We start from the raw sequence: 27074 nt of genomic DNA, 5'->3' as shown, positions 1-27074 counted from the left end.
CCATGGAAGGAGCCTGGTGGGCGCCTGCAACTCCCGTTGTGAAGTCTTGCTTCCGTGCCTAATGTGCCTGATCTTAGGCAAATCATCCAGCACCGAGAACCCCCTGGGCAGGTAGCTCCAGGCTCAGACTTGTCTACCAGTCTCAGATGGCAGAGCCGTGATCACAGAATAGGTGGTACCACCAGGTCTCTCTGCAGGATGCTCCCTCTCTGCTGAAGGCCCTGCTGTTTCTGTTTTATTTTATTTAAGTAAGCTCTACGCCCAGTGTGGGGCTTGAACTCATGACCCCGAGATCCAGAGTTGCATGTTCTACTGACTGAGCCAGCCAGGCGCCCGTGGCCTTGCTATTTTAGGGCTGTGGGCTGTAGCTTCATGTGTGTGGGGAAAGGAAGGAGCCGGCCAGGTAGGGGCTGCCTTCCCACTCTGGTCCACAGAAGCACCAGGAAGTTGGGAAATAATGTCCCTGGGCTAAGGGACAGCAGAGAGCCTTGACAACAAGGGTTTCTCAAGGAGGCCCCAACTGCCTTGACCCCTTTCTTCCTTCTACTCTCCCCAGAGTCCCTGCAGGAGGCATCACCCAGGCTGGCAGATCATGGTGGCAGCAGCGGGGGTGGCTGGGAAGTGAAACGGAGCCAGCGGCTGAGGAGGGGCCCCAGCAGCCCCCGCAGGCCCTATCAGGACATGGAGTATGAAAGACGGTGAGTTACCCACTCCCACCCCTACCAAGCATCCTAGGCTTATCCCCGTGTAAGGATTGGTCTAGGAAGGTGCTAGGAGGGGACTTCCGGGCAGAGGAAACAGTGCAGCAAGATGATTGGTTTCTGTTCAGCAGACATTTACTTGGCACCTGTTGTGAGCCAGGACCCGTGCTAGACTCTGGCAGTGCAGTGGTGAGTGAGACAGATAAGACCGCAGCCTTCTTCCTCCGGGTCTCACAAGAGAGACCACACAGTTTACAGGTGACTTAAGAAACAGCTTGATAGGTGCCATGGTTGGTTGTGGAGTTGGGAAAGGATCAAGAGAAAAGGAGGAATGGAGGCAGAGGTCCAGATTTCCAGTTTGGGTGACTCATATTCACCAAGGTGTGGACGGCCACTGCAGGAGGAGAGGCAGAGGTGTGTGGCAGGTGGGTGATGGGTTGTAAGTGCCTGTGGATTCTCAGGGGAGAGGTGTGGGCTCTAGCTTTGGGTTGGAGGGATGGGTGGGAGCAGTCCTTTCAGAGTCACGCATTTGTGCAGGATAAGTATGGGGCAAGCCAGGTCAGATAGTGGGAGACTTGAGGACAAGGTGGGCTGAAGCCGGCAGGATATTTGTCTTAGAATGGGACACTCTCGTGTGGTTATTTTTATTTTATTTTTTTTTCCCCGTGTGGTTATTTTTAAACTGGTATGAACAGGAAACAGTTGGGACACTTGGTAAAATACAGAGATCCTGGGCCAACCCTCACCATCCTGGTAGATCACTCCAGTTGATTCTCATGCAGATGATCTATTCCTGACATATTAAGAGTGCCTAGGAAAGTAGACCTAATGCTCCCAGAAAGCCTCTGTTAAGAGTCAGTAGATTTATAGAAAGTCAGGGGGGAAATAATTTTTTAAAATGTCTTACAAAGGGTTTCTTCTTCCACCACCCCCCTTTAAAAATGTTTTCTGAAGAGCGAGTCCAAATTTGAGATGGGGTCATCATCTAGTGTTACTCAGTCTTCTTAAAAAAATGTCTTTTGAAAGCATTCAAGTTTTGGGTGGTATTCTCTGGAAATGCTCTGTGGCAGTTTCTGAGTTTGAGTAGGTGACATACTTCCTTCAGACTTTATAGCCAAATAAAGTCACTGTCTTTCTTTTGGCTTTCAAAAGACCTCGAGTGCAGAGGTTTAAGTTAAATCATACCTTTTCAGTTCAAGGTGGGTTTCTGTCATAGGTCACTGCAGGGCCTTCTCTTGCCATATTTTTTTTTCCTTTTTATTTCCAATTTCCAATAGCTGTCCTGTTTGAAATGTATCCGTCTAAAATATGTGGCATTGTTTTGAGTGTCCCTGTTTTCAGTTTATACAAATGACAGAGAGCTACAGTTTTCCTTCTGTTTCCTGAACTTTGTATTACTCAGCACTGCATTTTTAAGATCTGTCTCCATTGCCATGTGTATATTAGTGCTTTGCTCCTAATTGGTCCCAAGGACACCATGGTGTGTGCCTGTTGCCTTTTACTTAATGATTCCCTCAGGATGGGTACCTGTAAAATTCATCACTTTTTTGTCTTGTAATCTGTGCATTCAGAAACCTCTGTTCCTGCCTCTGGATCGCAAAGATTGTTTTCACTCTATAGTTTTCCCTTTCACATTCAGATCTTTAATAACATTTAAGAGTACACTTTTGAATATGGTATAAGGTAGGTTCTAGTTTTGTGTTCCTCCATATAGTAGGCAGTTTTCCCAGTACCTTTTAAATAGTCCATTCTCTCTTTATTGATTTGTAGAACGTCATCTCATTTCAAGTTCCCTCATGTACGTGGATCTGTCTTGAGTAATCTGATTTGTTTCATTGGTCTAGTTGCTTAATTCTCATGCCAGAACCTTACTGGTTTTGTTTATTATGGCTTTATTAGAATCTCTTAGCTCCCACTTTGCTCTCTTATTTATCAAAGTTGATTTTAGCCATTTGTGGGACTTCTATAAAAAATGTATCAAGTCCCTCAAAAACAGTCAAGAATTTTGATTAAGATTGCATCAAATTTATATATTAATTGGGGGGGGGAACTGTCATCTTTGTTAATTGGTGATCTCATCCAAGGCCTGTATGGAGAATATTTTAAAATTCGTTTAAAGGACATACAAGGTGCTCCTGGGTGGCTCAGTCGGTTAAGCGTCTGCCTTCGGCTCGGGTCATGATCTCAGGGTCCTGGGATCGAGCCCCATGTTGGGCTCCCTGCTCATCGGGGAGTCTGCCTCTCCCTCTCCCTCTGCCTCCCCCTGCCCTGGCTCATGCTTTTCTCTCACTCTCTCAAATAAATAAATAAAAATCTTAAAAAACATAAAATAAATCTATGGGGTATCTTTGTGGCTCAGTCAGTTAAGCATCTGACTCTTGATCTCAGCTCAGGTCTTGATCTCAGGGTCGTGCGTTCAAGCCCTACTTTAAAGTGAATGAATGAATGAGTGACATTCAAATCTGAATAAATGAAAATAGAAGTCTTGTGTAATTCCTAGGTGCTTCAATAGTTTTCATTGACGTCTTATTTTCTTTTACATTTCCCAAGCTTGTGTTTGCTGGGGTAGAGGAAAGCTGCTGATTTTTTTCTAAGTTATCTTACCCCTGCTGTACTCTCTTGTTATTTCTGATTATTCATTGTTGATTCTGATAGTCTTTCTAAGTAATTGATCGTGCTGTATGCAAATCAATTCTGTCACTTCTTTTCCCTCACTTATAACGTTGTCTAGGACTTTAGTACCATATTAAATAGTGTCAGTGATACTGGGTACACAAAATAAGATTCATTTTGGCAGGTTGTAACAGAAAATCTGAAGAATAATGGCTTAAACAATGTAGTTTATTTTCTTTTTTTTTTTAAGATTTTATTTATTTATTTGAGAGAGAGAAAGAGAGCACGAGAGGGAAGAGGGTCAGAGGGAGAAGCAGACTCCCCGCTGAGCAGGGAGCCCGACGCGGGACTCGATCCCGGGACTCCAGGATCATGACCTGAGCCGAAGGCAGTCGCTTAACCAACTGAGCCACCCAGGCGCCCTGTAGTTTATTTTCTTTCTCATAAAGGACATCTGCAGATAGATGAGACACTTCTGTCACATAAAGGACATCTGCAAGACATTAGCAGTCAGTCCCGGCCTGATAGGCAGCCCCGTCTGCTTAGCCATCAAATTGGATGTGTGCTGTAGGCTGTTAGAATGTCGCCTTTCATAAACCAAGGAAATTCTCTAATCTTAGTTTGTCAAGATTGATCAGAAATGAGAATCGGTGGCACCGGGGTGGCTCAGTCAGTTAAGCATCCGACTCTTGATTTCGGCTCAGGTCATGATCTTAGGGTCCTGGGATCGAGTCCCGCATCGGGTCTGCACTCAGCGCGGAGCTGGCCTGAGATTCTCTCTCTCCCTCTCCCCACCGTGCTCGCTCTCTCTCTCAAATAAATAAATCTTAAAAAAAAAAAAAAATCAGGTGTGCTTGGGTGGCTCAGTTGGCTAAATGTCTGCCTTCGGTTCAGGTCATGATCCCAGGGTCCTGGGATCAAGCCTCGCATCGGGCTCTCTGCTCGGCAGAGGGCCTGCTTCTCCCTCTCCCGCTGCCTGCCATTCCCCCTGCTCTTGTGCTCTATCTCTGTCAAATAAATAAAATCTTTAAAAAAAAATAATCAGTGTTGAGTTTAATGAACATTAAAAAAAAAAGAAATGAGAATCGAACTTCGTAATTACATGCTTTTTTTCTCCTTTTGTCCATCAGTTTCACAAATCACATTAAATTATATCCTTGCCGTTGTTGAGATACACCTTCCTTGATCATGGTGTGTATGTTTATAACTTCTTATTTTGAAAAAAATTTTCCAGTTTTCAGAAAAGTTGCAAGTACAGTAAACTCCTGTGTATCTTCTCCCCAGAACCACTAACTGTAAACGTTTGACCACATTTATTTTACTTACCTATATGCCTCGCCATCCCCTTCTTCCCCATCCCTCTCTCTATATAGAGACGCAGATATCTATCTATCTATCTATCTGTCTATCTATCTATATATATATATATATATATAGGCAACTTTTTTTTCCTGTATCATTTCAGTTAGTGACTGACATGACCCTTAAGCATGACAGAACGTATGTCCTAAGAGCAAGGACTCTCTCTTTTGTAACCATAGTACACTTCTGAATATCAGGAAATTGAACATTGTTAACAATACTTTTATCTTCTAAAAAGTCCGTATTTGGATGTCATCCCTTGTCCTTTATGGCATTGGTTCCCTAATCTAGGATCCTGTCCAGGATCACACACTACACTGCACGGAGCTACTTTGCATTTTTGGTTTCCTTTACTCAGGAGCAGTTACTAAGTCTTTCTGTTTCATCCATGGCCTCAGTATGTTTTAAGAGCACAGGTCCTTGGCTTTGTAGATGCTTCTGAATTTGAGTTTTCCTAATGCTTATTCATGCATTGTTGGCAGAAAAATTATTTAATATGTATGTTTTTAAAACACTGTTACATTTGATTAGGTGCTGTATTATTTAGGATATTTGCATCTGTGTCCCTCAGTAAAGTGGTCTTAACGATTTCCTTTTCTAGTATCCATCTGACACTGAGTCACCATAGCCTCATGGCATGATTTGGGCAGCTTTTGCCATTTCTCTCTTTATTGGAGAAACTTGTATAAAAATTATCTGTCCCTTGAAAGCTTGTTAAAACTGAGCTTCGAAAGGGCCTGGGTTTGTAATCATTTTGTCTCGTTCTTCTGCCAGTTTTGGCAGTTTATGTTTTTCAGAAATATATTCATTTTGCAGAGGTCCTCATATATTAGGATTCAGTCCAGCTTTGTGGAAATGTATTATGAACAGGGTCTGTCTTTGGAAGGTATTTCATCAAAGTGCTCTGTGGCCAATGAAAAGTGTCCTTTACAAATGTCCAAATCTGTTCTCTTCCCAGGTTTAAATAGCAAGAGTTCAGGATGCAAATTTATTTAGTTTAGGGGCACCTGGGTGGCTCGGGTAAGTGGCCAACTCTTGGTCTCAGCTCAGGTCATGATCTTGGCGTCCTGGGATCAAGGCCCTCCTCAGACTCCATGCTCAGCAGGGAGTCTGCTTGAGGATTCTCTCTTCCTCTCCCTCTGCTCCTCCCCCCTGCTCATATGTGCTTGTGCTCTCGCTCTCTCTCTCTCTCTCTCTCTCAAGTAAATAAATAAATCTTTAAAAAAATTATTTGGTTTAGATGCTGAGTGTCAGAGTTCAGAATTTCATCTGAACATTTATCAACTGTTCGGTTTTTAAATTCTGAGGACTAGAGTTCACCTATTGAGGGATAACTGTGGTAAGCAAACACATATTGCTCATATCAGAAACCTTAAGGGGGGGGCGCCCGGGTGGCTCAGTCGGTTAAGCATCTGACTATTTTGGCTCAGGTTATGATCTCAGGGTCATGAGATTAAGGTTTGTGTCGGGCTCTGTGCCACGCATGGAGCCTGCTTAAGATTCTCTCTCTTCCTCTCCCCCTCCCCCCTCCCCTTCTCAAACAAACAAACAAACAAAACAAAACAAAAAAAAACCCTTAAAAATACGTCACTCATACCAGCCACTTCTTGTCCAGGCATTTATCATAAAGAAATAATTTGGGTTCCAAGCCAAGCTCACAAGGACAAGGACTTCATTTTATTCACAGCAGTTATCTCCAACACCTAGAACAGTACTTGACACATAGCAAATGTTACATTAATATTTGTTGAATGAATAAATGAATGAACAATTATGAAAAATTGGAAACCAACCAGATGTCTGGAAACATTTTATTTTCCCCATTTGTTAATTATCTTTGAGCTTTATGGTGTTTTTCCAGTATTTTATTATGAAATTTCAAACATACTGCAAAGTTGAAAGAATTTTACAGTGAATACCTCTATACCCATCCACTGGACTCTACCATTAACATTTTACCATGCTTGCTTTATGACATGTTTATTTGTTTATGGTATTTTTTAACCCGTTTTTAAGTTTTTACAAAGCCAGATTTATCAGGCTTTTTTTTTTTAATGCCTTCAGGGTTTCGTCTTGCTTCGAAAGGCCTTCCCTGTTCTTGGGGTGATTCATTTTTTTCTTATGTTTTCTTTCTGATGTCTTTTACAGTTTCTATTCAGGGATTTCAATTTTTGATTCATCTAGAATTTACTTGGTATAAGAAGTGAGGTAGAGAAACAACTTTTTTTTTTTTAAAGATTTTATTTATTTATTTGAGAGAGAGAGAATGAGAGATAGAGAGCATGAAAGGGAAGAGGGTCAGAGGGAGAAGCAGACTCCCTGCCAAGCAGGGAGCCCGATGCGGGACTCGATCCCGGGACTCCAGGATCATGACCTGAGCCGAAGGCAGTCGCTTAACCGACTGAGCCACCCAGGCGCCCGAGAAACAACTTTTATTTTCTTAAACTTTTTCAGTGAAGGACCAGAAAGTAAATATTTTTGACACTGCAGACCACGCCGTCTCTGTCACAACTACTCAGCTAAAAGCAGCCCCAGACAATATGTAAATGAATGGGTATAGCTGTGTTCAAGAAAACTTTATTTAGGTGACTGGATTGGGTCCACTGGCTGTAGTTTGCTGATCTCTGGGCCAGACCGTTATTGCAACTGGTGTTTATTGACTAATCCATTCTCGCCCTGTTCATTGGAGTTGCAACCTCTGGGTTACTCTAAATTTCCATGTGTGTTATTGTGTAGTGTGGACTCCGTTCGGTTTCACTGATCTGTCCATTTGTGTTTCAATTGTTCCACCTTTATATGTAATATGTTTTAATATTTGGTGAGGTTCTCCCCCCCCCATAAGACTTTTCTTTTTTAAACAGAATTTTCCTGACTCTTCTAAATTGTTTCTTGTCCTTTGCTGTTATAAACAGTGCTGTTGAATGATGCCTTTGTACGTGTGCAAGTATACTAGTATATTAAATTTCCAGGAAAACTGGGGGTCAGGGTAGATTTTTAGTTTTACCAGCTATTGCCAGATTCCCCTCCACAAGGGACTGTTTCCATTTTCACTCCTACCAGCACTACGAAAATGCCTATTTCCCATACAGCCTTACCAACAGTGTCTTGTCAAACATTTGGACTTTTACAGATCTGTTGTGTTAGAAATGTTCTATCACAAAGCTTCCTTACAGAAGAATTCCAAATAATATATGTAGATACTCCACATCCCAGGAGGTAGAGTTTAATTCTCCTCCTCCTGAGTGTGGGCTAATCTTAGTGACTCACTTCTAAAGAACAGAGTGTAGAAAGGGAAAAAGAGAAACTATAGTGGAGAAACCTGGCAGACCCCACCAAAACCACACGGTCAGGGTCAGCATTGGCAGTGATAAGTCACGTTGATATCATGGGCCCCCTTATACAGTGTGATCAGCAGGGCAAGTCACCTCTCTTGTATTCTCCCCCAAAATACCATAACCTCCATAACTTCTAGTCTAATCACAAAAACACAACGGACAAACCCAAGTTGAGGTACATTCTGCAAAATAGCTGACCAGTGCTCTTGAAAACTGTCAAAGTCATTAAAAAAAAAAAAGGCAAGACTAAGAAACCTTCACAGGCCAGAGGAGACTAAGGGTGCATGATGACTAAAAGCAATGTGGCATCCTGGATTCGGTCCTGGAACTGAAAGTGGATGGTAGTGGGAAAATGGTGCACCTGGGTGGCTCAGTCATTAAGCGTCTGCCTTTGGCTCAGGTCATGATCCCAGAGTCCTGAGATTGAGCCCCGCATCAGGCTCCCTGCTCAGCGGGAAGCCTGCTTCTCCCTCTCCCACCTCCCCCCCACTTGTGTTCCCTCTCTTGCTGTCTCTCTCTCTCTCTCTCTCTCTGTCAAGTAAACAAATAAAATCCTAAAAAAAAAAGTAGTGGGAAAATGGGTGAAGTCCTAATAAAGTGTAGAGTTTAATTAACTTCTTAGTTTTGACAAATGTGCTGTGGTTACATTTGTCCCCTGTTAACATTAGGGGAAGCCGGGTGAAGGGTATACGAGAATTATGTTATTTTCGAACTTTTCTATAAATCTAAAATTATTTCAAAACAAGTTTGACTTCATCAAGATTAGAATCCTAAGAACATCAAAGGACATGGTTCAAGAGAGTGAAAAGACAACCCACGGAATGGGAAAAGGTATTTGCAAATCATATATCTAATAAGGGATTAGCACCCAGAATAGAAAAAGAACTACAGCAGCACAGGAAAACCCAATTCAGAAATGGGCAAAAGACTCGAATAGACGTTTCTCCAGAAAAGACACACAAGTGGCCGATAAGCACAGGAAGAGATGCGGAATGACAAGTGTTGGTGAGGATGTGAAGAGATGGGAACCATGGTGCATTGGCGATGGGAATGTAAACGGTGCAGCTGCTGTGGGACACTGTCCAGGGGCTCCTCAAAAAAATAAATCTACAACTACCGTGTGGTCCAGCAGTTACACTCCTGGGTATTTACCCAAAGGACTTGAAAGCAGGGAGCCAAACAGATATTTGTACACCAGTGTTCGTAGCAGCATTAGTCACGACACCCAAAACAGCCAGTAGGTGGAAATACACTTGATCTTAGCCAAAAGGCCGAGAACCGGTCAGTAGGTGGAAACAGTGCAGGTGTCCTTCAGCAGATGCATGGCCAAACAAAGTGCTGTATGCTGTACCTACATACACGTGCGGCCATAGCAAAGGAAGTTCTGACTTACGCTACGACAGAGATGGACCTTGAAAACATGATGCTAGGTGAGAGAAGCCAGACACAAAGGAACAAATTACTATATGATTCCACTTACAAGGGGTACCGAGAACAGGCAGATCCATAGAGACTGAAAATAGAAGGGCAGGGGGGTGGGGAGTTAATGTTCAGTGAGTAGGGAGTTTCTGTTTGGGATGATGAAAAAAAAGTTTCCGGAAACAGCCGGTTATGGTTGCTCAACATCGTGAGTATATTTTGTGGTAAATTTTGTGAGATCTCTATTTTACCACAATAAAAATGACTAAAAATACACAAAAAATAAATTGTAGACGTTTATTTTTAGATGGCCTGTCCAGGGGCGCCTGGGTGGCTCAGTTGGTTAAGCGACTGCCTTCGGCTCGGGTCATGATCCTGGAGTCCCGGGATCGAGTCCCACATCGGGCTCCCTGCTCAGTAGGGAGTCCGCTTCTCCCTCTGACCCTCTACCCTCTCGTGCTCTCTATCTCTCATTCTCTCTCTCAAATAAATAAATAAAATCTTAAAAAAAAAAATGGCCTGTCCAGGGTAGTTTTAATTGTCATCCTTCGTTATGAGACAGAGCATCTTTTTAAATTTAAATTGTTTGTATTTCTTTCCTGTGAATTCTGTTCCTCTTCCTCTTCCCATGCTTTTTCCCAGTTAGTCTGTCCTGACTGGGGCTCATGATGGTTTTTTTCTTTTCCAAGCAGAAATGTTTTATTTTTATATAGTTAACTTTAATAATCTTTTCTTCTGTGGCTTCTGGATTTGGGTCATAGTTTTCCCCCATTTCAAGATTATCAAGAAATCATCTCGTGTTTTCTTCTACTTTTATGGTTTCAGTTCTTCTATTAAATCTTTGACCTGTTTTATTTATTTATTTTTTTTAAGATTTTATTTATTTGACAGAGAGAGACACAGCAAGAGAGGGAACAGAAGCAGGGGGAGTGGGAGAGGGAGAAGCAGGCTCCCCGCCGAGCAGGGAGCCCGATGCGGCGCTTGATCCCAGGACCCTGGGATCATGACCTGAGCTGAAGGCAGATGCCCAACAACTGAGCCACCCAGGCGCCCCAACCCGTTTTATTTTTATTATTATTTTTTACTATCAGACCGTGCATTTTATTTTTTTTTTCATTTTCCTGATTGTTTTATTTTTATTTTTTAGGAGATTTATTTATTTAACAGAGACAGCACACGCACATGCAGGTAGGGGGAGGGGCAGAGGGAGAGAATCTCAAGCCGACTCCCCGCTGAGTGTGGAGCCCATCGTGGGGCTCAGTCCCAGGACCCTGAGGTCATGACGAGCTAAAATCCAGAGTCAGCCACGTAACCAACTGAGCCACCCAGGTGCCCCGATTGGTTTATTTAAAAAATTTTTTTTTCCTTATGAGAGGTGTGCTCTTCAAACCCCACCCCCTATTTCTCCCATCCCTTCCACCCACCTCCCTCTGGTGACCATCAGTTCTCTATAGTTAAGAGTCTGTTTCTTGGGGCGCCTGGGGGGCTCAGGCACTAAGCGTCTGCCTTCGGCTCAGGTCATGGTCCCAGGGTCCTGGGATCGAGCCCCGCGTCGGGCTCCCTGCTCGGCGGGAAGCCTGCTTCTCCCTCTCCTGCTCCCCCTGCTCGTGTTCCCTCTCTCGCTGTGTGTGACTCTGTCAAATAAATAAAATCTTTAAAAATAAATAAAAATTTTAAAAAAAGAGTCTGTTTCTTGGTTTGCCTCCCTCTTTTTGTTTTCCCTTTGTTCATTTGTTCTGTTTCTTAAATTGCACATAGGAGTGAAATCATGCGGTATTTGTCTCTCTCTGACTGATTTATTTCGCTTAGCATCGTACTCTCTAGCTCCATCCATGTTGTCTCAAATCTTTGACCCATTTTTAAACGTATCGTGGTTTATATGTGTGAAGTATAGTCATAAGATCTTGGCGCTTGTCTAGGTATTTAACCTTTTTGCTTCAGTCATACTTGGGATCTTCCCATTTCTAAACGACGCCTCTCTGAATAGAGGCACCGTATCTATTTCTGCATGTTGCTTTTGTCCCCAGCATCCTTACTGACTTACTGGTTGTAATCATTTTTCATTTGATTCTCTTAGGCTTTGCAGGCATATCGTCATACCATTTACAAACAATGGTAATTTTACCTTCTTGTGTCCAGCTTTTAACCTCTTTTCTTCATTCTCTTGGTTCAGCTAGCACCGTAGAACAACGGTCGTAGTGGTGTTGATACTAGACATTCTAACAGTGTTGTTCCTGACCAGGATTGGGACCCTGCCTGCAGTAGTCTACTGTGGTGTCAGTTTTGTCTTATTTTAAGTAAACGTATCGGTTGCTTTTAGAATACTTTTTAAGTCATTATTTCATCAAACAAAATTATCGGGCACCCACTGAGCACCAGGTACTGAGCTTAGTTTTGGGAAGTAGGGCAGTGGACCCTCTGGATGTGGTCCCCTCTTTCCCAGAACTCACAGTTTAGTCCTTTTCTAAATCATCAGAGAAATGCACGTGAGGGGCGCCTGGCCGGCTCAGTCAGTGGAGCATGCAGCTCTTGATCTCGGGCTTATAATTTCAAGCCCCACGTTGGATGTAGAGATTACTTAAAAAATAAAACCTTAAAGAAAAAGAAACGTACATGTGAAATCAACTTGGAGATAATTATTTTACGGTAATCGCAGTAGGAGAAATTTTTAAAAAAAACAGCCACCAGGGCCGGCAGGGTGATGGCGAAGCAGGGGGGCAGGGTAGCACAGCGCCCAGTGAGGCAGAGGGAGAGAGGGCGGTAGGGACCTCTCCCCGCAGAGCCCGCAGACCTGGCAGGACCTTCGTGAGCATTTTGGTGTTTTATCTTGAGAATGAGGGGGAGCCGTTGAGGGGAGCGCAGTGGTTGGGCTTGGTTGGCTTTGCCTTATGGAATACTCGCTCCCGTCGGGGCGTAGCGAATGAGCTGGGAGAGGCGTGGTGGGGGTGCGACCAGCCCTGACGCCACATCTGAGGGCCTCCTGAAGGAAGACAGGCACGGGCCGGGGAGGTGGCAGAGGGAAGGAGAAGTGCATTGGATTTTTGAGGGGTGGGGACGAGCTCACCTCATGGAGTCCGGATTTAGGGAACCCCGTCGCGAGTGGGATCTGGGGGCCCGAGGGAGCGAGTGGGCGGGAGCCCGCCCTCGCCTCTCGCACCTTGCAGGAAGGACTGCCCTCTGACCCCTCCCCGTTCTGCCCTCAGAGGTGGTCGTGGGGACAGGACTGGCCGCTATGGAGCCACTGACCGTTCGCAGGATGACGGTGGGGAGAACCGCAGCCGAGACCACGACTACCGGGACATGGACTACCGCTCATACCCCCGCGAGTACGGTAGCCAGGAGGGCAAGCATGACTACGACGACTCGTCCGAGGAGCAGAGTGCAGAGGTGAGGGCCGGGGAGGGCAGAGTCCTGCGGGGCCTCAGCTTGTAGCACCACGTGCAGGTAGCTCTCGGCTCCCATGCCTTCGGACTGCGCTCGGTGGCTTTGCCTCACCTGGAGGGTCTGTTCCCGCTTCCCTCTGTGAGGGTCCCTCTCCCCTCTGTGAGGGCTCCTCTCCCGAGTTGGGGCTCCCTGACTTCCACATGCTTGGCTCTATACTTCTGAGGGCCCCTGGCCATCACCTCTCTCCCTTCTTCCCTTTTTTAATTGGGGTCCATGGTTCACTGCAAGCCCTTCACTGCCTGCTCCCAGCCAGTTTGGGGCCCTTGAGGAGCCTCTTGCATGGGACCCAGCATGTGTGGTTGGGAGGGCAGTGGGGGGACTGGATATCACCCAGCAGAGTAGCCCTGGGATGCCAACCATGGGCATTCGCAGGGGCGGCAGAGCCCCTCTAAGGAAGGGAAAGACCCTTCTAGGGCCTCTCGTTTGAGCTCAGGGGTAGCCAGTTCCACATTGCATAGTTAGCCCTAACCTGAGGAAGGCAGGCATGATGTTCACCCTCTGAGGAGGATAGTCAGGGCCCAGGTCCAAGTAAGCAGGCAGGTCTCTTATCCAGCAGGGTGGGAAGGGTACTTTTGCAACCCAGCCCCCCGGGGACAGAGTGTGGGCGTTTAAGCTTCCCCACTGGCAGCTGTGATCTGTACCTGGATGTCTCCAGGGCACCAGGGGGCCCTGGGTGGACCCGTTGGGAAGGGTGCGAGCGGAGCACTGAGTTATCTGGTCCCCCTGAGGGCAGAAGGGCTGTGGACCCTGGCCTGGCCTGGCCTGCTTAGGCCTGGCAGGATGGCTTGGGCAACACGCAAGAACTCAGCCACCGCACCCTGTTAGGGGGAAGGCTAGTGGTGACAGAGGACTGGCCAGGCGGCGGAGAATCAGGGCCTGGGGGCAGTGCTGAGGCCCTCACACGTTTGCAGGCCCCTGCTGACTGGCTCTGGATGAGACACTAAGCTACTCCTAGAACCCTGGCCCAAGCTGGAAATCATAAGGCATGAAGAAGAGTTGTGCGCATACTAGCTGAGCTGTAAGGGAGGAGGAGGAGGCAACAGAGGGCAGGATGCAGCGCGCTGACCCCAGACCCGGGGAGGTTTAGGCAGTGTCTGGTCACCTGTCGGGGGGGGGGTTCCCCCCCCCACCGTAATACTGCCACCGGCCTCTCCCCGCTCCCACCAAGGCAGCCCCCAAAAGACCTCCGGGGACAGTTTCCCACCCCAGAAGACTTGCAGTCCAGGGCCGACCCCTTTTGTCTGCCCTGAGCCTTTAGCCGGAGCCCGCCCGCCCACCCCTGGCTTTCAGAGCCTGCCTGCCTCAGAGAGCCAGCGGCCAGCCCCTAGGCCCACCCCAGACTGACTGCCCGTCTGGTGTCTCCCGTCTCATTCTGTCGGCCAGGATTCCTACGAGGCCTCCCCGGGCTCCGAGACTCAGCGTAGGCGGCGGCGGCGGCACAGGCACAGCCCCACTGGGCCGCCAGGCTTCCCCCGAGACGGCGACTATCGGGACCAGGACTATCGGACCGAGCAAGGGGAGGAGGAGGAGGAGGAGGAGGAGGAGGAGGAGGAGGAGAAGGCCAGTAACATCGTCATGCTGAGGATGCTGCCACAGGCAGCCACTGAGGATGACGTACGTGCCCCCCCCCCATGGCCCCGGGCAGGCGGCAGAGCAGGAGGCCAGGCTGGGTCTCCTCCAGGGCCCTCAGCTTCTCCCTCAGCCCGACCTCAGCACCTTTTCTCCCTTTTCTCCCCCAGCACTGATCCGTCCTCTGGGCAGGCCCTTGTACTCTCCCGGTCTGGAAGGGAGGCTTGTCCGACAGGCTGCCTTGGCCAAGGGGCTGTGGTGGTGGGTGTGGGAGGGAACAGAGCATTCCTCCAGAACATTCCACTGGTCATCCATCCATTCTGCGTATGTTGATTGAGGGCCAGATGCTCACCGGGCCCAGAGCTGGGTATTCCTGGTGGCAGAGATGACGCGGGGCCCTGCCGCCCTGGGGATGGGGAGGGTCCCCGTGGGATTTTTCTGAGGTTTTATTCACATTCTTTCCCCATACCCTCAACCCCTGCCCTCCTTTGTCAGCAGTGTCAAATATGAGTGGCCTGGCCACAGAGTTCTGCGTTCTTTGCCTTCCTTCGCCGCTACTGACAGCCTTCCCACCCCGTGCTCCGTGACATTCCCTTCCATATTCCTCCCTTTTCTTCTGTTCCCTTCTCCTAGAGGCTTCCCCTAATGAGCCCCAGTAAAACCCCAGAGGGCCACTAGAATAGCCTCCTCCCTAGCCTCCCCGAGTCTCCTCTCTGCCCCCTCCCCTGAATTCTCTGCCCAGCTCTTCTCTGAAATCTACCGGCTGCCCGTTTTGTCGCAGAGAATATCCCACCTTTGTATTTGGGAGTTTCTCAAGGCTGGCCCAGCTGCTGTGTTCAGGGTTAGACGGTAGCTCCGTGCTGACATGTGCTAAGGATTGAGCACAGGGTGGGCCACAGGCCAGGTCTCATTTAATCCTCACAGCCACCCTGCGGGGAAGGTACTCTGTGTGTTTCCATCCTACGGATGAGGAAGCCAGGCCCCCAGCAGTGAAGCAGCTTGCCCCAGGTCCCACAGCCAGTGAGTGGCAGGCCAGTGAGTGGCAGGCCAGTGAGTGGCAGAGTGGAGCTGGGGTTTGGCCCTGGGCGGCTGGATTCCAGAGCCCACATCCTTGCTGCTTCCTGAGCCGTCCCTGAGTGTTTGCAGTCCTAACGAGCTCCCCTGTGTTTCTTTTCATCCTCAAGCACGTGTGTGTGTGTGTGTGTGTGTGTGTGTGTCTGTGTGTGTCTGTGTGTGTCTGTGTGTCTGTGTGTGTGAGAGAGAGAGAGAGAGAGAGCTTTTTCACCTGATGAGGAAACTGGGGCCCAGAGGCAATAAGATTGCCGCCCGAGAATGCCCAGCACATGCTCCCAGGCTTCTGCAAGAAGCACCACTGGCCTAGAGACCCTGCCTCACCTGGTCCGAACCCCAAATCGCCTCTGCAGCTTCCCTCTGGCTTCACCCAGGAAGCTTTCCACACCCTGGGACCACACCTTGTGGTGTGGGGCACACGGCCGGGCTCTGCTCAGACCCCAGTCCTTCCCGTTTTGGTATTCACGTCACAGGTCTCTTGGGGCAAGCCCCAGCTCTCCTCACTGCCACTGCACCAAGCCTGTTGACAGACACGCGCACCCACCCCCCGCAGGCCATTCTTGAGCTGCTGGCTTGGCTCACTCTCTCATTGCTCTCGGCCTCTGAGGGTCACCACGCTGCCAGCACCCCCCGCCCCCGCCTTGCACCATGCCCCTTTCATTTCACTCACTCTCTGCAAGTCTGGGGCCGAGTGCTGAGACCCAGTGCTGAGACCCAGTGCTGGTGCGGGCCCAGGGCCGTGGCCACTTGGGGAGAAGCCCCGAGAGAGTGGGAGGAGGCGGTGTGTGCACATCACCGGCAGCTCCTCAGGGTCCTGGAGGCCTCCGGTGGCCCCCCGCATGCTGAGCCTGCCCCCATCCGTATCTCCCCGTACAGATCCGGGGCCAGCTGCAGTCCCACGGAGTGCAAGCACGAGAGGTCCGGCTGATGCGGAACAAATCCTCAGGTGAGCTTTTGTTCCCAGTGCCCCCCTTCCACTGGCCAGCTGCAGCCTCCAGTCTCCCTCCTGCTTCTGCCTTCTCCCTCACCCTCCCTGCCCTGCCTTCCTGCCACAGCTGGGAATGGGCAGCTTGGGGTGCCCTCTCTTCTTCTCTTCCCCTCAACCCGTCCTCCTCACAGCTCTGGGGCTGTCGGGGAGGGGGGGCAGTACTGAGCTGAGTGCTCCCCGGGGGCAGGGCCAGGGCCAGGCTCCAGGGCACCTCCTCTTTGGGACTCTTTAAGTAACTGAGGTGGTAACCCCCTCCCCATATACTCCCTTCCCTCTCCCTTCTTCTCCTTCCCCTGCCCCTCAGTCTCCCCCACGTTTTTCTGGTAACAGCCTGTGACCAGAAAGTAGGTCTGACACGGTCCCACCCACATGTCCCAAGAGGGGAGGCAGGGGATGGCTCTTACCCAAGGGTGCATCCCAAGGAGCAGCCAGGATTTCTGGCTTCACTTGTTCCCTCCCTCCCTCTTGCAGGCTGCTTGGAGCTGGCCTGAGGTTAGCAGGGTGGAGGGGTGGGAGTTGTCTCTGCAGGACCTCTGGCCCAGGCTCCCCAAGGCAGGCACAGTGGGGCTTCACTGCCTGGGCTTCTCTCTCCATCTCTCAGTCTCTCTCCTCCCCACGCCTCCATCTTTCTCTCTCCCTCTCCCTCTCTCTCTCTCTCTCTCTCTCTCTCTCTCTCTCTCTCTCTCTCTCTCTCTTCTCCTCTTCCTCTCTTCCTCCTTCTCTCCCTCTCCCTTTCCTTCTCCCTGCCCCTCTTTTCCTCTCTGTCTCTCTCTTCTTCCCTCTCTCCCTCCCTCCCCCACCCCAGATCATACCATTTCATCTTCCTGTGCATCCTAACAGTTACTCTTATGGAGATCAAGCATGCCCCCCCCCAAGTCCTGCCATGTCTAAGCCCTCCCTGTGTGTATCTCCAGAAGAGGAGCTGCTCTCCTGCAGCCTCAAGCCCTGGGTCCCTTTCCCGCCCCCGGCCAGGCCTTGAGTCTCTCTTGGTAGCACGTAGGTCTTGCTGTGCTTCAGCCCAGCCAAACCACACACTGACAGGGTTCTGGTCTCTCTCTGTCTCCATAAAGTGGTATCCTAGGTGTGGCCCCTTCTGGCACTTCTCCCAGGCACCCACTGATTCTTTAAGGTCTGCCTGGCCGACCCTGGCCCCCATTCTCCTGCTGTCTAGGAGGACTGGCACTGTGGGTGGCTGTAATCTTCCTAGCTTGGCCCTGAGGCGGCTCCCTGGTAAGGCCCCCGCCCCCGCACTGTGCTGAGGCTGAGGTGACATTGTGTCCCGGAGTCCCCCTGGTTTCCTGATGGGCCTGGAGCCTTCCCAGCCTCACCAAGGAGCCTGGCCCAGGTTCTTTTTTGCTTCTTTGATGAAACACCTGTCATAGGACCCCTCCTGGGCACCGGCCTCGTGCTGGGCCCCACCCTTCGGTTATCTGTTCTGGCCCATGTGGAGTCAACAGCCTGCCCATCTGCCCTCCTTCCTTCTCTGAGACAGATCTCTACTCGTACCCTTGCCCTCGCCCTCCCACCTCCTTCTCTCCGTCTCCGTCACCCCAGGCAGGTCTGCCTGAGCCCCTCTCTCTTTCTTCCCAGCTGGCGTGTGTGTATCTCCCCCTCCCCCTCCCCCCTCCGTGCCCCGTCCCTCTTCCCTACTCCTCCCAGCCATCTGCCTTGCCTCCCACCCCCTGGTCTTTCTCTCTCTTGATTACTTCTCTCTCTCCCTTTCTTCTTTTCTCCTCTCCCCCTTTCCCTCTGCCCCCCCACCCCCGGTCCTCTCCCCTCGGGTCCCACCCCCGGGAACGCCGTGTGTCCAAAGCTGTTGACTAACCCACTGCGTCTGTATCTGAATGCTGTCTCCAGGTCAGAGCCGGGGCTTCGCCTTCGTCGAGTTTAGTCACTTGCAGGACGCTACACGATGGATGGAAGCCAATCAGGTTGCTTTGCCGCACTTGAACCCCCCCCCCAAACAAATACTACTTTGTAATCGAGCGCTCCCCATCGCCTGATTCTTATGGACACAGTTCCCTGCCCTGTGGCCCTGTGTCCCATCCCCCCCGCCCCCTCTCTCTCCCCCTTCCTGACCCTCACTATCTCCTCTTCCCATCTCTTGCTACCCACTGGGCTTCCCATCAAGAACCCACACTCACCACTGGCCCCTTCCCACCACCGGGCACTAGCTCTGCCCCTCCACCTCCCAGCTGAGCTTTTGGAGAAAGGGCTGCCAGGGGGGAGGTTTTCTTCCACGGAGGCTCCCACTCCTTGGGGACCACCCTGCTCCGGGGTTAGGCAGAGCCAGGATTTCGTTCCACTCTCAGGCATCACTGGAAGTCTAGCCACTGGGGAACTTAGCTGTTGGCACACTAACTAGCAAGTCCCGTTTTGCCGTCTCTCTCCCTGCATGTGAGTTCGGCCTTTTGACTTCCCCGTGCGAGAGGCCAGCACCGCTCTGTTGATCTAAAGTACCAGTCAAATGCGACAGAACTCACTTCAGATGCCCCAGCCCTCCCCCTGCACCTACCCCCCGACAGGAGTCACCGCTTGGCCACTCCACTGGGGGCAGGCCTGCCTTCTCAGCCAAGGGGTCATGCTGTCAGGAAGGGAAGGGAGCCTGCTCCCCCGCCTGGCACAGTCTTCCCCACCCAGCAGCTTTGGGACCTTCAGAGACCCAAAGACCTGCTCTGCTCACCTGCCCAGAGCCTGGCTCACTGGTGTGGGGCACAGGAGGAAGGGTCAGATGTGGTGGAAGCAGGGGCTCAGCAGGGCGGCCCTGGGGCCATCTCTGCCCTAATGCTGGGGGGCCCAGGACCCAGCCAGCCCTGGGAAGACAGCCTCACAGCAGGAACTTCCATCTTTTAAATATGGCTCTTTCTTTTTCCCCTTCTCCAGCACTAGCGCGCGTGCGCTCTCTCTCTCTTTCTCTCCCCTCCTCTCCCTCCCCTCCCTGTCCCCCTCATCCCGAGTGTAGCCTGTGTAGTGCTGGCCCTGGGTGTGGCCTGGCAGTGTCAGGGCCGAGTGGGGGGTTTTCCCCACTGTCCGGCAAGCGTCGGTCAGCCGAGCACTGTGTGCCTGGTGGCGTGTGTTCACGTGTGCGTGCGCGTGCCCGGAAAGGCAGCAAACAGCTGCGCCCAAGGGCTGTGGCGCTTTCCCTCCCTCCTTCCCTTCCTTCTTCCCTCGTCCGTTCTCCGACCTCCCTCCGTTCCCTGTCCCTCATCCATCCAGCTGAAGGGCTCGCTCACTCTCTTCTCCTGTGCTGAAACGGTGCGTGGGGCACCGCTGCCTGGGCCTCACTGCGCTCTGCTTTTTCCCGCAGCACTCCCTCAACATCCTGGGCCAGAAGGTGTCCATGCACTACAGCGACCCCAAGCCCAAGATCAATGAGGACTGGCTGTGTAATAAGGTACAGGGGCGGTGGGCAGCGGTTGCCGTGGATAGAGGCGGCAGCGGCGGTGGCGTCTGTCGCCCTGGGGCCTCTGAGTGGCATAGGTGTCGAGGACCAGCTCAGCTCAAGGGGCCACCGTCCCTTGCCTCCTGCCCACCCACCCGTGTGTACTGGGCTCTCTCACTCAGCGCCAGGCTCTGCCCTCAGGAGGCGCAGTCCGGCCCGAAGTCCCAGTAGGCTTTCCACAAGTACTTACATAAGCGACTGACTAGTGACAGTGGAGGCACGCTGTGGTGTGTCAGTGTCAGATGTGGACTTCCGAGCCGGGCTGGCTGGAATTAGAGCCTCCCACATCCTCCTTGGTCTCTGCCTCACTTTCCTCAGCTGCAAAACGCGAATAGCGATGACCCCTCTCCCCCAAGGTGGTCGGGAGGATTCCCATGTGGTGTTACCAACGGGTAACCGTTGGAACAACGTCCGGCCCACGGTTAGCTCCCTTTGATGTCCGCCTGTTCCCCCAAAGGAAAGCACAGGCTGCTCTGGGAGCCTGTGTCAGGTGGCCCAACCTTGACGGCCGCTCTGGCAAAGCCATGTCCACCTGAGGCTGAGGCCACAAGCTGTAGGATCTTGCAGTCATAGTCCCTACGAGGAAGCTGAGGCTCAAAGGGGGTGCCCCCGTGGGTTAGCCTTGCGCCATGACTTGCTCCCGATCACAGGGGCCGTGGATGGTACCCTGCGTTCAGGTCCCCTGTGGGGCCAGCCTCCGAAGCGGCCCGGAGGCAGCCTTGCGACTCCACAGCCCCACCTTCCACAGCCAGCTGGCAGTCCTGAGACCGAAGGGGGACACTGAGAGCTGGCCGAGCCCCCAACCCTCCCCACAGGAAGAATCCTGCCTACTGAGGGGAGTGGCACCTGTTCGTTTTAAAAGAGAAAGTGTTAGCAGGAGACGGGTGTCCAGTGTCTCTGCAGGGGTAGGGACGAAGGGACAGTGGCACTTTGTCCCTCCTGTATTTCCAGATACTCCTCAAAACCAGGGAATTCTCTCCTTTACCCTCCTTTAATTCCCCGCATCCTGTTGGCCGCCGGGTCCTGTCGCTTCCATCACAAAAATGCTCTCCCTCGCGATTCCCACTGCCCAGACCAGCCGTCACCCTCTCCCTCGGCCACCGCAGACCTCTCTTCTGCTGTGCTGGCCCCTTGCCTCTTTCTCCCGCCCTCTCACTTGTAACATTCCTCGAAACCGCCTCTAACCACGTTCTTCCATCTCTGCTTAGAAACCCGCCCCTCACCACTGGGCTTGAGCGTGACCACCCTCCATAATCTGGTGTCACCTGCCCTCTCCAGCTCCCACTTCTGCCCGTCCTCACCCTCCCTACACCAGCTACAGAAAATCTCTTGTTCCCTTTGCTAACAGTAGCTTCCCAGCAAAACCAGACCAAACCAAAGCAAACTTCTAGGCCTCCCAGACCAAACATCCCACCAACTGTCCCCAGCTGAGCGAGCCATGCCCCACTTGGACCGTTGCCCTCCCTGAGTCCCCGCAGATGAACGTGCCGCCCACTCCCCTGTGCTACATCTGCTCCCTGCTGCTAGGCTGCGAGGGTGGCCGAGGCCACATCCTGGGCATACGGGGCAGAGCCTGGCACAGGAGCGATGGCGCGGTCCCTGACCACGGAACAGACATAGAAATGTAGAACCTCCAGAGATAGAAAAGCTGGGGGTTCCTGGAGGCTGCCATGACCAAGGCTGGTTTCTCAAGAACACCAACCCAGTCCTCGAGATAAAGGAGGGATGGGAATCTGGCCAGAGAGGGGCTGCTGGCTTTCAGGAGTGGAAACATTGAAGGTTTCTGAAGAGGGAAGCGCGTTTTAGGAAGAGGAACCTGCTAAAGGGACAAGAAGGGGGGCAGTCCTGGCAGTGGGTACCTCAGAGGAGGTGGCACTTGTCACAGGGGTGGGGGAGTTGTTGATGCCTGAGTTGAGGAGGTGGCACTGAGAACAAACTTGAGACCACATGAAGGGAAGAGTCACAGACTGGGAATGACAGCCAGAGCCCCCTGCCACCCCTGATCCTGGGACCTTCCTTCCTGGGGCATGGCGGGGTTCCCTGGGAGATCTCTGGATCCCACTTTGGAGGGTTCCACAAGAAAGCCCCACCCCACCCTGACGGCCTGGCCTGTGCCTCGCAGTGCGGTGTCCAGAACTTCAAACGCCGTGAGAAGTGCTTCAAATGTGGTGTGCCCAAGTCAGGTGAGGCCCTCCTACCCACCCCCCCCCCCCCCCCGCCCCCGGGACATTGGTGGAAGGGGGAAGGACGGTGACGGGCCTTGGAGCTACCTACCCTTTGACGCCAGCCTGTCTTCCGCTGCCCCTGACAGAGGCAGAGCAGAAGTTGCCCCTGGGCGCGAGGCTGGACCAGCAGACGCTGCCGCTGGGCGGGCGGGAGCTAAGCCAGGGCCTGCTCCCCCTGCCACAGCCCTACCAGGCCCAGGGTGTGCTGGCCTCCCAAGCTCTGTCACAGGGCTCGGAGCCAAGCTCGGAGAACGCCAATGACAGTGAGTCCGTTGTTCCTTCCTTTCTCCCTGCCCTAGGGTGTCTGGGCTGGGCTCTCCAAGGCCAGAGAGGTGGCGGTGACCAGGACTTAATCCTCCCAGGGTCTCTGCCTGGTGGGGGGACAGACGTGATGTAGGGAGAGCAGGGGAGGAACATTGCCCGACTCGACTTTGGGGGTGTGTTGGGAAGGTTCTCGGCAGGTGAGCGACTGAGCTGGGACTTGGACTGACAAGCAAAGTTTATCCAGGAGGAAGAGGTGAGAGGAAGCAGCAGGTGCAAAAAGACATGGAGGCCAGAGGAGAGGGGTAGTGGGCAGCCACCAGAGGGTAGGGCTGGAGCAGAGTATCAGGGGTGCCCCCTAATGCTGGGCCCCTTCCCGCAGCCATCATTTTGCGCAACCTGAACCCACACAGCACCATGGACTCCATCCTGGGGGCCCTGGCACCCTACGCGGTGCTATCTTCCTCCAATGTTCGTGTCATCAAGGACAAGCAGACCCAACTGAACCGTGGCTTCGCCTTTATCCAGCTCTCCACCATCGTGGTGAGGGCGGCACAGGGGGGGGGCCGGGCAGCCAGGGTCCCGGCCCCCGGGGCGGGGAGGAGGGACTCTGACCCCAGCCACCCCCCCTCCCCCAACCGCGGCTCCAAGCCTGGCAACGGGGCAATGGAGCCGGGGACCTCCCCGGGCCTGACCCTTCTGCCCCTGCCTCCCCTCCTCCCCCTCCAGGAGGCAGCCCAGCTACTGCAGATCCTGCAGGCCCTGCACCCGCCGCTCACCATCGACGGCAAGACCATCAACGTTGAGTTTGCCAAGGGTTCTAAGAGGTCAGGACCCCACCTGTGTCCCTTCCCAGCTGGCCCCCCAGCCTGGGGCTTCTCATCTCACCCCTCGTCTCTGACACCCTCCCCAGGGACATGGCCTCCAACGAAGGCAGTCGCATCAATGCTGCCTCTGTGGCCAGCACTGCTATTGCCGCGGCCCAGTGGGCCATCTCACAGGTACTCAAAGACTCCCCTCTGCCCCAGCATCCCCACACCGGGGCCACAGTCTCGACCCTCCCGTGCCCTCTCTGCAACCAGGAGGGCTGGCTTGCTGTCTGGCTTTCCGTGGACCCCAAACCCTCACAGTGGCTGCTGCAGGCTTTGGGGGCCTCGCCGCAGCTCCCTTCCCAGTCACCTCCCAGGCTTTCAACTTCAACACCATCATGGCTGCTTTTCGCTTCTCTTTGGTGGTTATTTTATCATCCTGAATTGTTACAACTTCTTTAATAAAATGGAATTTATAAGTGGCTGAAAGAAAATTGGGAGATGAGAATAAAGAAGGGGAGGACGGTGTCTTCCTTGACCTGACACCCAGCGCTTGAACTACTACACACACGTACCAGTGTCAGCCCTGGGAGCCTTTTGGCACAGCTCTTCGGTCGATTCTTGTTTTTGCCGCTGCCCTGCCCTGCTGTGGCCAGGCGGCCCTCACACTTCAGCTCTCTGAGGCCTGCATGCTTTCTGTCAGCAGACAGACACTAGCCTCACCTGTGGGCAGATGCTTCTTAGCAGGTTCCCCTCCCCCTGCGCCCCTTCCTCTGCTAATAAGCCCCTCCCACTGCCCCTCAGGCCTCCCAGGGTGGGGAGGGTGCCTGGGCCACCCCCGAGGAGCCACCGGTCGACTACAGCTACTACCAACAGGATGAGGGCTATGGCAGCAGCCAGGGCACAGAGTCCTCCCTCTATGCCCATGGCTACCTCAAGGGCACCAAGGGCCCCGGCATCACTGGAACCAAAGGGGATCCATCTGGAGCAGGTGAGCCCCAGCATCTGTCCCTGAGCCTGTGGCGGGGGGGGGGGGGCGCTGGCAGGCGTGGTGTCCTGGGCCCCATCATTCACAGGCATTCTCCTTTCCTCCCTGTCCCTTATTACAGGTGCAGAGGCCTCCCTGGATCCTGGGGCAGACCCTGTATCACTGCAGGCTTTCTCCCGCGCCCAGCCTGGTGCCGCCCCTGGCATCTACCAGCAGTCAGCGGCTGAAGCAAGCGGCAGCCAGGGTGCCGCTGCCAACAGCCAGGTGAGGGAGCTTGGGGGATCCTGGGGGCGGGGGGGCGGGCCACACAGGGAGCATCGGCAGACACTGAGCCCCGTTCCCCTGTCCGGCCCTTTGACCAGCCATACACCATCATGTCACCCGCTGTGCTCAAATCCGAGCTCCAGAGCCCTACCCATCCCAGCTCTGCCCTACCACCGGCCACCAGCCCCACCGCCCAGGAATCCTACAGCCAGTACCGTGAGTAGCCATGGCCTATGGGTGGGGTGGGGGGCGGGGCAGGGAGCTCCTTAACAAAGCAGAGAGGAGTGTGACCCCCCTCCTTTCTCGCCCCCCCCAGCTGTTCCTGACGTCTCCACCTACCAGTATGATGAGACATCTGGCTACTACTATGACCCCCAGACTGGCCTCTACTATGACCCCAACTCCCAGGTGATAGGGTGGCCCAGGGAACGGGTGGGGTCTGTAGTTCCCCTTCTTGAGGTCTCCCCTCATGCTCCCCTCTCTTGCTCCTCTCCCAGTATTACTACAATGCTCAGAGCCAGCAGTACCTCTACTGGGACGGGGAAAGGCGGACCTACGTTCCAGCCCTGGAGCAGTCAGCTGACGGGCATAAAGAGACAGGGGCCCCCTCGAAGGAGGGTAAAGAGAAGAAGGAGAAGCACAAGACCAAGACAGCCCAACAGGTGAACACTGGGGGTCCAGCAGTCACTGGCTGGCTGTTTGGTGTCTTCCAATGAATGTATTACTCTTGAAGCCTCTACTGCTGAGGGAGGGGAGCAGATGTGCGCATGGCAGTGACTGTGCTCCAGAGAGACCAGGCTCCGGCCCAGCTCTGCTCCTTGATGCATGATGTTGAGCCAGGGCCAGTCTCCTTAGTACATGGTAGGGTGGCCCACCTCCCTGAGTGGCCAGTGCCATCCATGCAAGTGAGCCCAGTCAGCTTTCCTGTGCCCTAACCCCGCCGGCGGGAACCCTCCCGTTGCTGCTTGTGTGCCCGAAGGCAGGCTAGCCCTGCCTGTGGAAACGAGGGGGCACACAGACCTCCTTTGGGCCCCAGAACCCCACTTGTGGGTATGTGTCCAGGTCTGTCTACCCCAGAGAACTTATTATGGGCCCATCAGGGTGTGGAAAATGGCCGTTGCCACATCTGGTGGGAGTGGGCAGTTGGAGGGAACTTCAGTGTCTTTCTGTGGAGGAAGGGTATGACAGTCTGGGTGCAGCACTTAGAAGCAAGAACTAAGTGTTCCCTTGGCAACCTGGTAAATTCTAAAAGCGGTGTTGTGCCTGGAGGGGTGGGAGGGCAGAATATGGAACGTGGCATGGTATGGCACGTAGAGGTTCGAGAAAGCCGTCGTCTGCACCGTAAAATGATAAGATGGAAGCACCCAGAGAGCAGAGTCGTGGGCGTGCCTGTGAAGAGGACAGGCACAGCCCAAGAGGGCTTGGCAAGGGGCACTGATGACAGAATGACGAGAAATGGGGACTTCCATCGCCACCTCCTCACCGCCTGCTGGAGGCTGCAGGGCAGGAAGGGACAGTGGACGGAGCTGGCGGTCCCAGCCCCTGGAGGGTCCCTGAGAGCCTCACCCCCACCCTTACCCCTAGATTGCCAAGGACATGGAACGCTGGGCCCGCAGCCTCAACAAGCAAAAAGAAAACTTCAAAAACAGCTTCCAGCCCATCAGCGCCTTGCGCGACGACGAGAGGCGGGAGTCAGCCACCGCAGATGCTGGCTACGCCATCCTTGAGAAGAAAGTGTGTGGCGGCCACCCCTCCATCCCCCCCCCCCTCCCCACCTCGCCATCTCTGCCGTCCGTCTGTGCAGTCCCTGAATGTGTGTGTGTGTGTGTGTGTCCCCCCCACACCCCAGGGAGCACTAGCCGAGAGACAGCACACCAGCATGGACCTCCCAAAACTGGCCAGCGATGACCGCCCGGTGAGTGGCCCGGGCAGGAGGAGCCGTGGAGGGGTGGGGGCTCCAATCCAGCCAGGCCTGACCTCCCTCCCGCACCCTCCTGTTCTCTAGAGTCCCCCTCGGGGCCTGGTGGCAGCCTACAGCGGGGAGAGTGACAGTGAGGAGGAGCAGGAACGAGGGGGTCCCGAACGGGAGGAGAAGCTCACGGACTGGCAGAAGCTGGCCTGTCTGCTCTGTCGGCGCCAGTTCCCCAGCAAGGAGGCGCTCATCCGCCACCAGCAGCTCTCTGGACTACACAAGGTGACTGAGGGAGGATTGGCAGGGGGCGCCGGCCCGGCCCGGCCGCGCCGCTTCACGCCGCCTCTTGTCTGTCCCCTTGCAGCAAAACCTTGAGATTCACCGGCGAGCCCACCTGTCAGAAAACGAGCTCGAAGCACTGGAGAAGAACGACATGGAGGTGAGACCCATTCCTGGACTCCATCCCCTCTGCCCCTTGCCAAGTGCCTATCCCCTCGGGCAGCTGGTGCTCAAGTCCCTCGGCAGGTGTAGCCTGCTGCTCGCACCCATGATATCCTGCCCACAGGGACCTCAGTCAGACCTGTTAGCCAAACCCAGCTCCCCCATTCTTACACACATACACATACACACACACACACACACACACACACACACACACACACACACACACA

The 27074-nt window shown here is 53.0% G+C and overlaps 1 protein-coding gene across 7 annotated transcripts in view; it reads left to right on the top strand.

Annotated features, from left to right (window-relative positions):
- Positions 1-27074, top strand: part of RBM10 (RNA binding motif protein 10) — a 29679-nt gene that overhangs the window by 1798 nt on the left and 807 nt on the right. For 2 of the 7 annotated variants that reach the window (XM_025857917.2, XM_025857920.2), the window contains exons 2-21: positions 557-698; positions 12634-12817; positions 14258-14488; positions 16391-16460; positions 18360-18433; positions 19810-19896; positions 22067-22127; positions 22256-22432; positions 22813-22973; positions 23160-23257; positions 23344-23431; positions 24044-24230; positions 24349-24491; positions 24590-24707; positions 24808-24899; positions 24989-25153; positions 26076-26225; positions 26341-26406; positions 26497-26685; positions 26768-26842. In XM_025857917.2, the coding sequence (XP_025713702.1) occupies positions 557-698; positions 12634-12817; positions 14258-14488; positions 16391-16460; positions 18360-18433; positions 19810-19896; positions 22067-22127; positions 22256-22432; positions 22813-22973; positions 23160-23257; positions 23344-23431; positions 24044-24230; positions 24349-24491; positions 24590-24707; positions 24808-24899; positions 24989-25153; positions 26076-26225; positions 26341-26406; positions 26497-26685; positions 26768-26842 (2558 nt within the window). The remainder of the gene's footprint in view (positions 1-556; positions 699-12633; positions 12818-14257; positions 14489-16390; positions 16461-18359; positions 18434-19809; positions 19897-22066; positions 22128-22255; positions 22433-22812; positions 22974-23159; positions 23258-23343; positions 23432-24043; positions 24231-24348; positions 24492-24589; positions 24708-24807; positions 24900-24988; positions 25154-26075; positions 26226-26340; positions 26407-26496; positions 26686-26767; positions 26843-27074) is intronic. The other 5 variants (XM_025857919.2, XM_025857918.2, XM_025857922.2 and 2 more) reach the window with 5 other exon arrangements.

The sequence above is a fragment of the Callorhinus ursinus genome, unplaced genomic scaffold, assembly GCF_003265705.2.
Source record: "Callorhinus ursinus isolate GAN/ISIS: 27379988/994484 unplaced genomic scaffold, GSC_fseal_2.0 scaffold16, whole genome shotgun sequence".
Taxonomy (NCBI): domain Eukaryota; kingdom Metazoa; phylum Chordata; class Mammalia; order Carnivora; family Otariidae; genus Callorhinus; species Callorhinus ursinus.
The sequence above is the reverse complement of the archived record's forward strand: the minus strand, read 5'-3'. Positions and strand labels throughout refer to the sequence as shown.